Source organism: Culex pipiens, chromosome 1 (assembly GCF_016801865.2).
Source record: "Culex pipiens pallens isolate TS chromosome 1, TS_CPP_V2, whole genome shotgun sequence".
Lineage (NCBI taxonomy): Eukaryota > Metazoa > Arthropoda > Insecta > Diptera > Culicidae > Culex > Culex pipiens.
Window position 1 is genome coordinate 41,979,779 of NC_068937.1, and position 16,300 is coordinate 41,996,078.

Below are 16,300 nucleotides of genomic sequence, written 5' to 3' on the forward strand. Positions count from 1 at the left end.
TTTGTCAATAAATCGTTTTAATCAAAAAAATGTTGAAAAGTGTTACTTTTCGAAACAAGTGCTGAAAAGTTCAACTTTTCAGCACCCATTTCAGTGCTGAAAAGTAGAACTTTTCAGCATTTATTTTGAAAAGTGTTGCTATTCGATTCTGTTATTTTTGGTACAGAAAAGTAGGCTATTTCGTCGTTCAAGAATGACAGGAAAAGTCAGTAGTTTCACGACGGAATTGCAAAAAGTACTTTTCGATTGCAAATTTAATTTTGCATTAAAAAATAATGTCAAACTTGTTTTTGCATGAAACTTCAATTTTTTCCAAAAATCACTGTTTTTTCAAAAATTCATAACTCGGCGGCAGATTTTTTGACCATGTTTCTCTATGGCTCAAAAGTTGCGGATTTTTGTCCCCTAAACATATCAAAATATCTCGAAAATAAAAAAAATACGTATTTTGGGAAATTGAGTTTTAGTGAAAAAAAGCTGATAAAAAAATCTGCAATTTTTTTTTTCCGTGTACCTATTTTTTTCTCAAAAGTCCTCAACAATACCTACAACTTTGCCGAAGACACCAAATTGATCAGAAAATTCACTCAAAAGTTACAGCTGTTTGAATATTTACATACCATTTTTGTATGGACAGCAGCCAAAATTGTATGGAGTCTTGTATGGATGAACCAATGACGCAAAATAGCTTATTTGGTCTTAGGGAAGGCCCCCACAAAGTTTAAGTCAAATAAAAAAATACAAAAAATAAAAATGGTCGAAATCGGCCGATTTCGTAGAGAGTTGCTCAAATTCAATTTAACGAGTTTCAGCACCAAAAGGAATCAGCATGTGCCGGGTGTTGCCGGCCACTGAAAGAATTTTCGATCTAAATCAAATGCGTTTCAAAATTTATAAAATTTTGTGGTACAATCATTGACGTCCTAGTTAGCAATCATTGATTAATGACGATTTCCATAACCTTATAAGGAAAGGGATAATCGTTACCAAAAGGAATCAGCATGTGTAGGGTACTATTCTAAACAACTTGTTGAAGGAATTTTGTCAAAATATTGAAAGCGACGCAAAATTTATATCTTTGAAAGAAAAATCATGACAATGATAGAAGTTTTCACGTTAACTGAAAAAAATTAAACAAAAAATCATCCAACTTTTGAGATGATTGAGGAGTACACACATTTTTTTGGACTCTTTTTCAATCCTTTTTTTGAGCTTGATATTTGATGAGATCAATGCCTATGAAGCGTGCGGCTGTCCAAGGCACTGTAACTCTGGATCTTTCGGATGTCAAACACAGTTAGAGGGTGACGATTCTCGAGATTTTCAATTTCCCGGGAATCGAGAGTTGAATTTGGTCATTTCCCGGGAATTCCCGGGACCCGGGAGTTTTTTTAAACTATGCCAATAGTGGCAATAATTTAAAAGGAAAAGCAATAATTTTTTTTTTTTTTAGATGAAATTACTTACAATGTTTTCATACTTATTCTATGAAACGTTATTTTAAGTATCCTTATTATTTGGAGGAACTATATGTACTTTTTGATTTTTTTTATGAATCTGCAAATACAAGATCATTTCTTGAGCTTTTTGGGACTCAAAATTTTAGTTTAACATGTTTACAAATAATATATAATTTCCCTGTATCGAGATTTTTGCAATATGATAAATAACGACTTAAACAACATTTTTTTCCTTTTTAATACCAATTATAAATATTCATTGAAGAAAAATTTACAGTTATCCGGAAAACCCGAATGTTCACAATTGGCGGACATTAACTTTACAAAGATCGCCAGAGTTTGGGAAAAGAGTTCCCAAATTTGTGAACAAGAGTTCATGAAAATGGGAACCACGAACAAAGTGTTCAAATCTCATGGTACGATTTCGAAAAACGTTCCATGGCATTTGAACACTTTGTTCGTGGATCCCATTTTCATGAACGCTTGTTCACGATTTTGGGAACTCTTTTTTCTCCGTGTAGGCTTATAGGACCCTTTCAAAATGACTTATTAACATCAAAAATGGAAATAACCTTGATACAGCCAAATTAACATGGGGACTAAAAAACAGACTATGAGGATTGATATGCTCGAGAATAAGCTTTCCTCTTTTAGAAATAATAAATAAATAAATAAAAAAAAAATTCAGTAAAAAAAAATGATTCTATATCTGGGATGTAACTGCTATGTATACTTTAAGGTAAATTTGTGGACCACATGTTTTGGCTTCTTTCAGTTTTAATTATTGGAATTTAAAATTTACAGTTTCTGAATAAACTTTGATTGACTTTCTGAATAAGAAAATTAGAGAAGAACTTGAACATCGAACATTTCACATACAATGTTCGAAACAATTAAGAATTCTCCAAATAATTTTCTGATTAGTTTATATAATTTTGCTTTGATATTTATATGTTTAAAATTTCCCGGGAGTCTCGACCGAATTTCCCGGGAATCGAGAGGTCCAAAAATGGTCGATTTCCCGGGATTTTTTTCCCGGGAATTCCCGCTCGTCACCCTCTAAACACAGTTAAACACTTTCAACTTCAAGACTTTTCCAAGATACTTTTTGATTTTTAATCAGTAAACTTAGCTTAGAATTACAACTTGCTCATTTTTGAAATAATGAGAAAAAAAAAACTCACAGAAAAAAATCGGATTTGGGGTGACATTGGGTCTAGGGGATGAGCAGCATTTTTGTATGATCCAATCTCACCCCCCAGACCCAATGTTCCACATTTGTTGTTCCCACATTCAACCTTTTGTCCTGTATTGAATTCTGTATTAGGTTGCTCTAGGTCTTTGTGGATCATTGCTACACTCTGAAACAAAATCCAGCATTGTTACAAAAACAATAAAAATCCATTGAATTTCCCATAAAGTGGCATATCATTTTCAAACATGGTTCCCTTCACTAAGAATTGAACCTTGATTTGTGTGTATGTGAAAACAGCACTTAACTCCTTTGCATGAATTGTTTAGAGTTAGTAAATTGAATAAACATAGAACTTACTTACCAAATGTTCTCCATCCCGCAGATTCTCAGCAACGCCGAAGACGAGTCCTTCTCGGACGTGCTGCGGAACATCCAGCAGGACCCGAACGCCAACGTGGTGGTGTGCTTTTGCGAGGGCATGACCGTGCGGGGTTTGTTGCGAGCGCTGGAACGACTCAACCTGACGGATCGCTTCCTGCTGATCGGCAGCGACGGCTGGGCGGACCGTGCCGATGTGGTCCAAAACTACGAACGGCAGGCACTCGGTTCGATGTCCATCCGCATTCACAGTCCGTACGTAAAGTCCTTCGACAAGTACTACTTCTCGCTGAACCCGTTCACCAACAAACGCAACCCGTGGTTTCAGGAATTTTGGGAGGTTGGTCCTTTTTTTTGCATTGTCCTTCGTTAATTGAATAACTGCCCGTTTTTTGGGGCCCTTTTGTACTTCCCTTTATATGAAAACATTGTCTTTTTATCTCTGGTGGGTTGTGGTGGGTTGGGCGATGGAATCTTTTGTTTCGAACGCCACATTCCCTGTGGCTTACCTTAGTCCATTCATCTTCCCACGAAAATCCGCCCAATTTTAGTCTGCCATCTTGGTCTAAAACAAGTAACAAAAAACGATTATTTTAATCGCTTATGCTCTCGTCGAAGGGTACGTTGACGTCTAACTCAGCTGATGACGGTGTCGTCAGACGGTTGATTTTCTAATGTTACTTTTCCTGTTTCCGGAACTCCATCCTGGCTCGTGCGGCTCTAATAAATATGTTTCCAGGGGGGACAAAGATGGATGGGTTTGGCTTTTGTCACAGAGACTGATAAGCTGATGAAATTTTCGGGAAAGTTGTTATCGGTGGATGAAGGTTGATCCACTGTTGATTTTTAAATCTAGCAGCAGTAAGTTGTAAGTGTATTAGTGACTTTGACTTTAAATCACATCGCGAAGAGTTTGGTGGCTTTTCCCCCAAAAAATGTTTGTTCAGAGAAATTACTTTAATGAGTTTAAAAAATCAGTTCAAAGCTGTGGGATGGTTTTATTTTATGTGTTTTTTATTCTTATTGACAAATAGTCGATTCCAAACTTTTTGGCAATTTACATATTTCTATAAGCTTAACAAAGCTATCATAAATCATTAAACTCAATACAAATTCCAACAGACCAAATTCAACTGCCGTCTACCAACCAACGAAGCTGATCTGGACAAGCACCAGCAACACCGACCGGAAGGGGTCCCCGCCGAGGAGAAACCGTTTTGTACAGGTGAGATTATCACATTGTTCCACCGTTTTAAACTATTTGTCATGGGGCTTTGGAACAGCAAACATATGCACATTGTATTTTTTGTTCATTGTTCGTGTTGTAACATATATTTCTAAACTGTTAAGGCCTTTTCACTAAACTGTATAAAATATTCCCCATTTCCCCCCTCTCCAGAGAAAGAGAGAGATACCATTGAGTTGAATTCCTGGCTCGAGATTGCTTCAAATGAGAGAACTCGTATTCACCGAGCAAACGAACGGATTCCGGTGGCAAGCACTGAAAAGGATGCTCGAAAGTTTTATCCCATCCTGGGAACAGAATACTCTGACTCTCTGATACACATCGAGTCCGTTCGTGGCCACAAAGTCTACCAGGGTTTAGGGGATGGATAATGCCGTGCGGCCACAGCAACAGCCGCAAGGCAAGGAATGTCGGTTCCTGCGGAATGTAGCCCCCACTTACAGTCTAGGGCAACGCAACGTAACGATTCATTCATGAATGTTGAACGTATCGCAGGATTCTCTGGAAAATTATTTAGGAAAATCACAGTTTGTTGGTGCTGTTAGTCGGTTAATACAAAAATCTGTCTCCAACTGTGCAACACCAAACAAAAATACGGCATTTGATGACTTGTTAACTACCTATTTTTTTATTAATTATTTTTCACAAAATGTTGAATTTCCCAAAACCGTATGTTTTTAGAAAAACTAAGTCACAAATCCTTTTTCTCTTGAAAAAAAATATTAGAAGGTTTCGAGAAAACTTGAACTTCAATAAAAAAAATTGCATTTTTACAAATTGGACATTGTAATAAATTAATTTTCAGTGAAATCTATTCTCTTATTACCTCTTTGATGATAATTATTATTATTAGTTTTATTAGAGACACTTTACCATTGCAATGGCATTCGTGTCGTTTTGATGATTATGAAATATGTAATATGTTCATGAATTCTTCGATATTTTGATTTTTCTTCTTTGTCTTAACTTTGTGCAAAGAGCATTGAAATTTGTTTTTAGTCTATTTTCTCTTTCTCGACTCCGATCAGAACCGAAGAAGGCTACCCAAGTAGCACACTTTGTAAAACAAAAGTATTTCCTAACTGGTTATATAACCGATCGGCCTCGTTACCACAACTTGTTCTACAACTCCTGTGTATTGGAAAAAGCGCACTTTTTTTCGTTGTATAACTTATTAGGAATAAGCTATGTTATATAGTATGTTTTCCAAGTGTTATACAAAAAGTTTGACCATCATTTGTACCATGCAAAAAGGGGCGTGGCTTCTGATTGTTTTGACAAACCCCGCTAGCGATACCTTTCCATGTTGATTAATTTTAGATTGTTGTTGGTTTAATAACGTGATATGAAACTGTTGAATAACTTATACTAAAAAAATATATTTCAGCTCTTTGGCACGTACAATCAATCAAAACAATATATTTCAGTTCTTTGGCACGTACAAACAATCAGGGAATGTAGCTCGGACTTATGTTTCACAAGAATGTTAGACAGCTGTTAGAATGAAGCACATCTTCCAACAATATCTAAACAAATCAAAGTTCAGCTGTTACAGTTATATAAGGGAGTTTTATAAAAGGATTTAGAAAAACCAAAATATAACTGCACTATAACTGAGTGCATTGTTTTCATTTTAGTTATATCCTCAAGTTGTACAGCAGTTTGATAAACATTATTTTAATTTTTCTTTGGATTTTTTTAACTATGTTGAATACAATACATTTGTCCAACTGTTGTTCAACTAATGAGATATTTGACAAGTTACGTGTGCTACTTGGGTATTAAAATATTCAAAAAAAATTATCTTGAGAACGGATTTTCTGATCAATTTGGTGTTATTAGAAAAGACTTCTCAGAAAATTTGCAACACTCGAAATAAAAATTTCATTGCAAATAGTTTTTTTTGAAAGAACGGAATTTTATGATAGCTTCATTTTTTACAGTGAAAATCGGAAGCATATTTGTCGAGCTATTGTCACGTTAAAAAAGTCGCTATTTTGGTGATGTATAAACATCATTTTCCTGTTTTCTTTTCTTTCAGAGGCAACAATTGGTCCAATCCAAGGATGCCAAATGCACAGATTTTTGTGGAGACGGTTCGGACTAAAATTTAAGCAAGAGCTCTCGGATGTTTAGTGCAAATTTCGAGACAAAGTACGACGTCTGGAAAAATAACGTTTTGTATAAGAAAACAGAGCCGCGCTGACCATTCGGGCGGAATTAATTGAAGATGACCTCTAGATGGGCCAGCAGGAATCACATCCCTCACAAAATTCACATCCCTTACAGACAACCTTGCTTTTTACAATAATTTCTCTAATGATTACAATACTTGCTGCTTCTGGCGAACAGTAAAATGGTTCCACTTTGACAGCTCAGAAACGGTTCCGCTTTTGAGCCCCTCTATTCATCCCCCAGCTGAAAACCAGTAAAAAGGCATTTTCCTGCGTTTATAATCATATTTAACATGTTTGAACCCCTTTGAAAACATTTTAAATTAAAAGAAATACCAATGTACAGTTAGACAAAACGATTTTTTACGAAAAAAATTCCGTCGATACCTCGATATTTTGAAAACTAATAATTGGAAAGCAACTGGGCGCGTGTAAAATGCATTTTAAAACACTTTTTTCATCAAAAGGTTGAAACCTAGGCTTGTAATTTAATTTTTTTTAATTTTAAAGTTATCGCAGTTTTAGTATTAGTTTTCGTCAATTACCCGCGGCTCCCCCAGTTTTTATTTTCAAAAAATGCATATTTTGAACTTCTTATTGATGCTCGAAGTCCTGTTAATGAACGCTTCCCATTTTTGGGTTTGTTACGGAAAGTTTCCCGAGGAATCCGATTAGTATTACCGATTTCAGACATAGGCTTTTTGGCCCAGACCCTGTCGAAACGGCATTTTAAAGTTTCAAATGACATTTTTAAATGTTAGGCTGGATTTTTCAGTCATCAAACTATATTTTCTTGAAAGACCATTTAAACACCTTTAATTTGCGCCCAGTATGGTTTTTGCAAAAATCGACGAAAATTAAAAAAAACGGACCACCCTAACACGACGCAGGCCAGGGAACCCCAGTCCAATTTTGGACCAGATTATAGCACTTTTGTTTTTGTGTAGAATTGCTGGTTTTCTGATAAAAATTCAAATTCAAAATAGGTAAATATTTTGCCAAAGACTTGATGTCAATCGTGAGTAGAGGGTGACGAGCGGGAATTCCCGGGAAAAAAATCCCGGGAAATCGACCATTTTTGGACCTCTCGATTCCCGGGAAATTCGGTCGAGACTCCCGGGAAATTTTAAACATATAAATATCAAAGCAAAATTATATAAACTAATCAGAAAATTATTTGGAGAATTCTTAATTGTTTCGAACATTGTATGTGAAATGTTCGATGTTCAAGTTCTTCTCTAATTTTCTTATTCAGAAAGTCAATCAAAGTTTATTCAGAAACTGTAAATTTTAAATTCCAATAATTAAAACTGAAAGAAGCCAAAACATGTGGTCCACAAATTTACCTTAAAGTATACATAGCAGTTACATCCCAGATATAGAATCATTTTTTTTTACTGAATTTTTTTTTTATTTATTTATTTATTATTTCTAAAAGAGGAAAGCTTATTCTCGAGCATATCAATCCTCATAGTCTGTTTTTTAGTCCCCATGTTAATTTGGCTGTATCAAGGTTATTTCCATTTTTGATGTTAATAAGTCATTTTGAAAGGGTCCTATAAGCCTACACGGAGAAAAAAGAGTTCCCAAAATCGTGAACAAGCGTTCATGAAAATGGGATCCACGAACAAAGTGTTCAAATGCCATGGAACGTTTTTCGAAATCGTACCATGAGATTTGAACACTTTGTTCGTGGTTCACAAATTTGGGAACTCTTTTCCCAAACTCTGGCGATCTTTGTAAAGTTAATGTCCGCCAATTGTGAACATTCGGGTTTTCCGGATAACTGTAAATTTTTCTTCAATGAATATTTATAATTGGTATTAAAAAGGAAAAAAATGTTGTTTAAGTCGTTATTTATCATATTGCAAAAATCTCGATACAGGGAAATTATATATTATTTGTAAACATGTTAAACTAAAATTTTGAGTCCCAAAAAGCTCAAGAAATGATCTTGTATTTGCAGATTCATAAAAAAAATCAAAAAGTACATATAGTTCCTCCAAATAATAAGGATACTTAAAATAACGTTTCATAGAATAAGTATGAAAACATTGTAAGTAATTTCATCTAAAAAAAAAAAAATTATTGCTTTTCCTTTTAAATTATTGCCACTATTGGCATAGTTTAAAAAAACTCCCGGGTCCCGGGAATTCCCGGGAAATGACCAAATTCAACTCTCGATTCCCGGGAAATTGAAAATCTCGAGAATCGTCACCCTCTAATCGTGAGAATTCAGGAAATGTACATACCATTTTTGTACGAAAGATGTCAAAACATTTTGTAGACTTGTAGGGACGAACCAAACGTTCAAAACATTGTCACAAAGTTTTAGTCGAATACTGCCGAGCTACCGTGGCCGTGAGGTTACGGGTTTCGTCTTGTAAGCGGAAGGTGATGGGTTCGATTCCTGTCTGGCTCGGCAAAGTCGGATCCCTCCAAAGCGTGAATCTACTCTAAATTCAATCAAAAATAAGCAGAGAGTAGTTTTTCAGAGAACTGCCCTTTCGCTTCCCCATTCCCCCAAGTGGAGAGAGGGCAGAATCCGTTACATCAACACTTTGCTCTGGCAACCAATTTGTATGGACCAGACAGCGACCACTGAGAGCGGACAAGCCCCCTACACTTTGTACGGAATCAACAGAACAGAACCAAAGCCAACTCCAGTCCAGGGTTCCGGGGACCAAAGGCACCGTCGTTGACGCTTCCCGTCCATTCCTTTTTTTCAGTGTGACACATGCAAGATGAGAGGAGAGGGTTTTGCTTTTTTTTTGTTTGAGATTTCGAAACTCTTTTCAGGACGGCTTGGGACGGCGAGTGAAAATGAAAGGACTCGCTGGATGGGATGAATTATTTCAATCTTATAACGCCGACGGCCATTTAATTGATATTTATGTTGATGAAGAAAATGTGGGCTTCTGACAGCGTGAATAAAGAAGTGACTTTGGGCTCAAATCTGGTGGTTGAGATCCGTGGATGAAAGTGGATTTTTACAACTTGTTTACAATTTAAAATACTATGCAGTGGAATATTGAAAAGCGACCCACTTCAAAGTGAGTATTCACACCTGAAATCCTGAATGTGGTTCAGGGGTGTGTCAAGCCTTTACTCAACCTTGAAGAGTTTACGGAACAAAATGAGACCAGATGACTGAATTCAAGGTTAAAGTGAAATCTGCAGCATTTTAGTAGAAAAAGGCTATTTTAGGTTTCTTTTTTCTATTTCGATTGTTCCAGAATTGAGAAATCGATGCATTAAATCTTTGCAATTATTTGATCTTTGTTTCTTTTTATATTATCAGGGTCACAATATTCAAAAATCATGTTTGTTGCACTTCCAATTAAATATGAGTGTTATTATTTATTCATTTCTCTTGGTTTGTTGTTCCATGGTGAAAATTCCCTTTCGCTTATCACTTTGCACTTCATGATCAAAAATGTTTCTTGGCTTATATTCCACCGAAAACAAAACTTTCATATTTTCTCTGATGTTTTTTTTTTCTCACTTCCCCTAGGCACCGAGAAACTATCCGAGCGCTACAAGCAGGAGCCCAAGATGAGCTTCGTCATCAAGGCAATCTACACGATGGCGTACGCCCTGCACGCCCTCCAGCAGGACGCCTGCGGCCGCAACTCCGTCGGCATCTGTCCGGCCATGTTCCCGTTTAACGGGACGCAGTTTTTCGTAAGTTCACCTTTTTGCATGAAAGAAATAATTTTCAAGGAAATTTTAATAAAAAATATATTATATTGAAATTGAAAATAACCTTGATTTCAAATTCAATTTGAAAAACCGAGTTTAATTTTTTTTTGTGACATGGTGTAAAATACCAACTTTGGTTTTGTATAAACTGGAAAATTGGAAAAGTTAACTCATAACTCGTTTTTTTTTTGTTATGCATACCCCTTTAGAATTACCTGATGAACGTTTCCTTCACCTACGAGCCCGGTGACATTGTGGAGTTTGACAATAGGGGCGATCCGCCCGGAAGGTAAGAGGCCAATAGATTCAACGCAACAAAAAAAAGTGCAACATGTTAAGAAACTTTTTATCGCCCGCCCTCCACACTTGACAAAAAATCATAAACCAACGGGTTTTATGTGCGGAAAGGCTTTTGTTTTCCCCTCAGAAAATGACGGCTCTAAAGTTCTTTCGTTGTTCGCCTTGAAAGGAGCCCGTTCTATAAGCTGACTGCAGTTTTGCCACGAAAATTCAAATATTGTTCTCCAAGACCGAAATATGCCAGCCCAAGCTTCTCGACAAAGACGTGAGGGTTGTGATTTCCTGTGCCATATTACTGTGGAAATATTTGAAATAAAAAAAACCCTCCAGGCTTCGTTTCTGCACATGGTTGGAAAGCAGGAGTGCAAATAAACGAACTGAAAAAATCGAATGTATCCGGATTTGTGCAGGCTTTTGGGGTTTGGTATTTTCGGGGTACTTTTCTACTAGAAATGATTTTGGAATCGGTTTACTTTTTTTCTCATTTTGAATGTAGCAATTAATTCTAATTCAATTGATAGAAACTCGTTATTATTTATTATTATAATTTTCAGTTTCTACACCTCATGTTTGAATATTATTTTTGTTTCAAGACAAACTAATAACTTCTATCTTGTGGTCTATTCAGTAACACTTGAGTTCAAACCAGCAATGCACACTTAAAACCCAAAAACTCCTTGCATTGTTGCCACATGACTTACAAAATGTTGTCAACAAATTCGCTTCTAGTGACAAATTTATTATCTAAAAATCCTCTAAACCATGGTTTTTTTTGTTGGTAGCATTTCATCGAATAAATATTTTGCATTACACAACTTGAAAGGCTAACATTCCTGTCCCTTAGGATCGAGATCTACACACTGACATAGCGGGCGTCGTTGGTGGCTAATAACTGATCTAGTTTTAGCAATCATGTTTTTTTTTCAGCGCTTTCATACATGATTTAAGGCATCCAATTTCACGTTTAACAAAAAAAGTTTATCGAGATTTTTATAAATTTCCTAGGAATTCACGAAATTCGAGAAAATTTATCAATATTCATAAATTGTATGCAGCAAAATAGCATTCTCCTTTTCTGTCTCATTTCCGCTTTCACGATCATCCTACTGCAACAGCGTTCAACCACAAATGCCGCCACAAAACTAATTTCGTAAGCGCAGTTTAACGCGACGTTATTTGTGGCAGGTTCGAAATCGTTTCCGAAGAGATTGAGAGAATGACATCGCTGGGAATCACGAGAGAGAAGAGATCTTACAAGCTACAGTGACGGTCGCAAAACTCTCTGATGTTTTGATGCAGATATTATCAAATGATCGCTTCTTCGATCACCCTTTTGCAACACGGCAGTGCACTGGCTGACGTTTTTTTATGAAAAAAAAATAAATAAAAAAATATCTTTTTTAAATATACTTTTTGAAAATCGGCCAAATATGAGCTCAGGGGTTAATTTTTTCTTAGCCTAAAAAAAATGATGAAAGAGAAATGAAATTTAATATAATTTTTTATGGTTTTTTTCTAGTATTTTTAAATAAATGCCAAACCAATAACCTTGATTTTGTAAAGCAGCGAGCTCTAAAATTGGTTTTGCCGATCCGGGGATATGATTTTTGTAAAATTGTGTTTTAGCGAAACTCGTCGAATCACGGTGGGTAAGAAGGGGATTATTATGCAACTTGCATGCACCTCGAAAATTCCTCCTGGAGGTTGTTGGGGGGACTATTCTGAGTCAGAAAAATCAATTCCCAAAATATTCTGTCGGTTAAAACTGATTTTATCTCGATTTGAAGTTTAAAAAACCTAATATATCACCTAAAACCTCAAAATTACGTCTAAAATCTCGGTCTAACTCTGGACAAAGATGTAAATGTTCATCAAGATATCAATTCCTAGTTCTCAAAATGTATTCCTGATATAGTACACCTTAAATCGATCCATTACTTGAGTCCAAGAGTCATTAGGAGGTGTAAAATAGTGTTATTTCTAAAAAAATATTTTCGATTTGCTCTGGTAAATAAACTATCATGTCTGAATTCAAAAACTAATATTTTAGCATTGTTGCAAACAAAATGAAGAACAATTTTGCAGAAAAAAGTATGACATTTTATCAATTTTTAGTAAAGTTATGTCTATTTTAGTGGGAAAATTGTTGCATATTTTCAAAATTATTCGATATTCAACTCATTCCTGTTATAAACAGCTACTACGATCATACTCAGTAGGATGTAACAAAAAATACTTTTTGGTGGGCATTCAGGGACTGGTTCCGGTGGGCGTACTGAGTTCAAATCCCAAATATGAGCTTGATTGACCTTAATAGGAGCTGTCGCTTTACATGTTAATTTTTAATGAGATTTAACCCGTACAAAGCTTTTTTTCATAAATGTAGATTTTTCAGGCACTTTGGACACTGAAGCGTTTATTTTCAACATCATTGGCGTGTAGGACAGATCATTGCGCATGTTTTGGTATATATAACATTGAATTGAAGCAATCTGGAATTCAGGCCTTCAAGGAAATTTTTCGAAAAAACGGCTCAGCAGAAAAGATAGGCGTCGCGCCATTTCATTTTGCTCAAAACTTCAATGTTATATATAATAAACATGCGCAATGATCTGTCCTATACGCCAATGATGTTGAAAATAAACGCTTCAGTGTCCAAAGTGCCTGAAAAATCTATATTTATGAAAAAAAAGCTTTGTACGGGTTAAATCTCATTAAAAATTAACATGTAAAGCGACAGCTCCTATTAAGGTCAATCAAGCTCATATTTGGGATTTGAACTCAGTACGCCCACCGGAACCAGTCCCTGAATGCCCACCAAAAAGTATTTTTTGTTACATCCTACTGAGTATGATCGTAGTAGCTGTTTATAACAGGAATGAGTTGAATATCGAATAATTTTGAAAATATGCAACAATTTTCCCACTAAAATAGACATAACTTTACTAAAAATGGATAAAATGTCATACTTTTTTCTGCAAAATTGTTCTTCATTTTGTTTGCAACAATGCTAAAATATTAGTTTTTGAATTCAGACATGATAGTTTATTTACCAGAGCAAATCGAAAATATTTTTTTAGAAATAACACTATTTTACACCTCCTAATGACTCTTGGACTCAAGTAATGGATCGATTTAAGGTGTACTATATCAGGAATACATTTTGAGAACTAGGAATTGATATCTTGATGAACATTTACATCTTTGTCCAGAGTTAGACCGAGATTTTAGACGTAATTTTGAGGTTTTAGGTGATATATTAGGTTTTTTAACTTCAAATCGAGATAAAATCAGTTTTCACCGACAGAATATTTTGGGAATTGATTTTTCTGACTCAGAATAGTCCCCCCAACAACCTCCAGGAGGAATTTTCGAGGTGCATGCAAGTTGCATAATAATCCCCTTCTTACCCACCGTGCGAACGTTAGACCCTCTCAGATCGCCGAACAAAACATATGGTTCTATTTTAATTAATTTGACCACGGAACTTCAAAGCTAAATTTGAGCCAAATCGGAGCATTTATGAATTTGATCCAGTTATTTTTCCGTGCAAACGCTGAATAGGGTTCTTTTAAAAAGTCCCGGGCAGACGGAAATAACGTGGGAATAACATTTTTTGTTATTTGAAAATACTAGGCCAATAACATTTTATGTTATTTATAACAAGATTTGTTGTTTGCCGTTATGATTTTTTTGTTATTGGATTGTTATTGTAATAACAGACTAATAACAATTTGAGTTATTCTTCGAGCAAAACTTTGTTATTATTTTTTGTTATTTTAACAACTAATCTGAACATCCCAATAACAGTTGGAGGTATTCTTCCATAACAAAAAATGTTATTCCAAAGTTGTTTTGGATTTCAACTAATATCAGACCAATAACAAATTTTGTTATGATAACATAAACTGTTATTAAACCCTTATGCAAAAATTGATTTTTCAAGAAGAATCCATAAATTTTTTTGTTATTTTAACAGTATTTGTTATTGAAATGGCATGAATTTTGTTATTACCGTCTGACCGGGGTTTAGTAAATAAATCGATGCATTGAAAATTTAGAACAAAGTTTATTAAACGATATAATTTATAACTTTTGCCTCAGTTCAACTGCCCAACATTTTTGTCATGCTCAAATTATGCTGTAAAGTAGGAGGATTCTTCCAGCATTCCCTTTCCTATTTTTTCCTCTTAAATATATTTGAGATGCGGTTTGGGTTTTGCGGCCCAGACTCATAAAACGAGTTTAAAACGAGCACTTTCCGAGACGCAAAAATAGCTCTTGATAAGTTTTTTTCTCCTACCAACCTCAAATCGAATATATGTGTGCAGTGCCGAATCCCGCAATCCAGTGCATTCGATGCTGTTATGCGTTATGCTTTCTCCATCTGATGGAGGTGGTTATGAAAAATGAACGCTCCTTCCATCGTTCACCATCACCAATTGGTTGGTTGGGGTCTGACTGATGTGGATTTTGAATCCTTGTCGGAAGCTTTCGGTTGTTTCTTTTCTACTGGCTCGTTCTCCGGCAAGAGTGATTGATTTACCACATAGCTTTGATTTGGGAACTGTGGAATTGCCGTTGAGTGATTGCCTTTCAAACACGTGTTCTTCACCTGAAATAGACCTCTCCCATGCGGGTTGGGTTGGTCAGTTGCAGTTGGTGTTGATCAATTACCTCACCAGAACAAGTTCTATGGAAGTTGTTGTTACGATTGTTCTTGAGCGGCATTGGCTAGCTGGCTGTATGCAGATGTAATTTGCATTCAGTTGCATAATAATCGTAGGCTGAGGGAAAGTATTCCGGGCAGTTTGGGCCGCCTCTGCTGCTCGGACCATGCAATGCGGCCTGGATGGATAATTGAATCCGTTCGTGTACAGATAAAATTGAGCAGGTAATTTGAAATATGTGCATAACAAATCTAGCCAGATCAATCGTGCTCTGTGGTGGGGCTTGATTTTAGCATAAAGAAATTATACATAAAGGTCTGAGTCCCCAAACAATATAGGGCAATTCCAGCTCAAAACAGATTTTTTTCTGGTAATTTTGTAACCTACGTTCTCCGGTTTCAATGAACTTTGTAGCGTGTTATCCTAGGCTTATATAAGCCATTTTTATGTATATGGAGTCAGTTGTACTCGAGAATGACATTTGAGAAGGGCGTTAGTGTTTTAAATATTTTTGTACTTCGTAATTTAAATATTGCTGTATAACCGTTGTTGCATCGTAGGAGCGGACGTGGCTGACTGGTTACGGTGTTCGCTTTGTAAGCGAATGATCCTGGGTTCGATTCCCATCTGCTCCCAACGAGAAAGTATAGGAAATATAAATCTTGAAACTCTGAACATGATCGAAAAATCAAAGTCGCTCGAGTTGGGGTTCGATCCCCCGTCCTTTGGATTGGTTAGCAAAAATGCTAACCACTAGGCCATCGCGACTTGGTGAGCTATAATTGGAATTAGGAATACTATTACTACCAACTATATACGCGCTGGGTCCTTGTCCATTTGACAAGGGTTCGGAAGTTCTAAATAACGTTTGAACCCGATTGGTGCAAACGTTCTTCAGGGCGGGGCTTGTCGATAAAGCAGAAGTACCTCGCGCTCGGATAGCCAGCGTAGAAATGGGTCACCGAAGCTCGGCAGAGCTAACACCTTCCAAATGCCTATGCGAGTTATTTGCATGTATAGAATGTAGATCTAAAAATACATGGAGACAACTCAATTTGTAAGAAGCGGCCGCGTGGTCCCGTTTGGTTGGTTGCACACACACATAACCGTTGTTGCAGCGTATCAAAAAGTGATCAAAGACAAACTTGTAGGCAATTTGACGGGCTTTCTGAAAA

General features: G+C 36.1%; 1 protein-coding gene across 1 annotated transcript in view; it reads left to right on the top strand.

Moving 5' to 3' along the window:
- The window catches only part of LOC120424103 (metabotropic glutamate receptor 1-like), a 59,985-nt gene that overhangs the window by 16,054 nt on the left and 27,631 nt on the right, over nt 1-16,300 (top strand). Inside the window, exons 5-8 of the mRNA XM_039588158.2 lie at nt 3,038-3,373; nt 4,156-4,258; nt 9,968-10,137; nt 10,365-10,444. Coding sequence (XP_039444092.1) covers nt 3,038-3,373; nt 4,156-4,258; nt 9,968-10,137; nt 10,365-10,444 — 689 coding nt within the window. The remainder of the gene's footprint in view (nt 1-3,037; nt 3,374-4,155; nt 4,259-9,967; nt 10,138-10,364; nt 10,445-16,300) is intronic.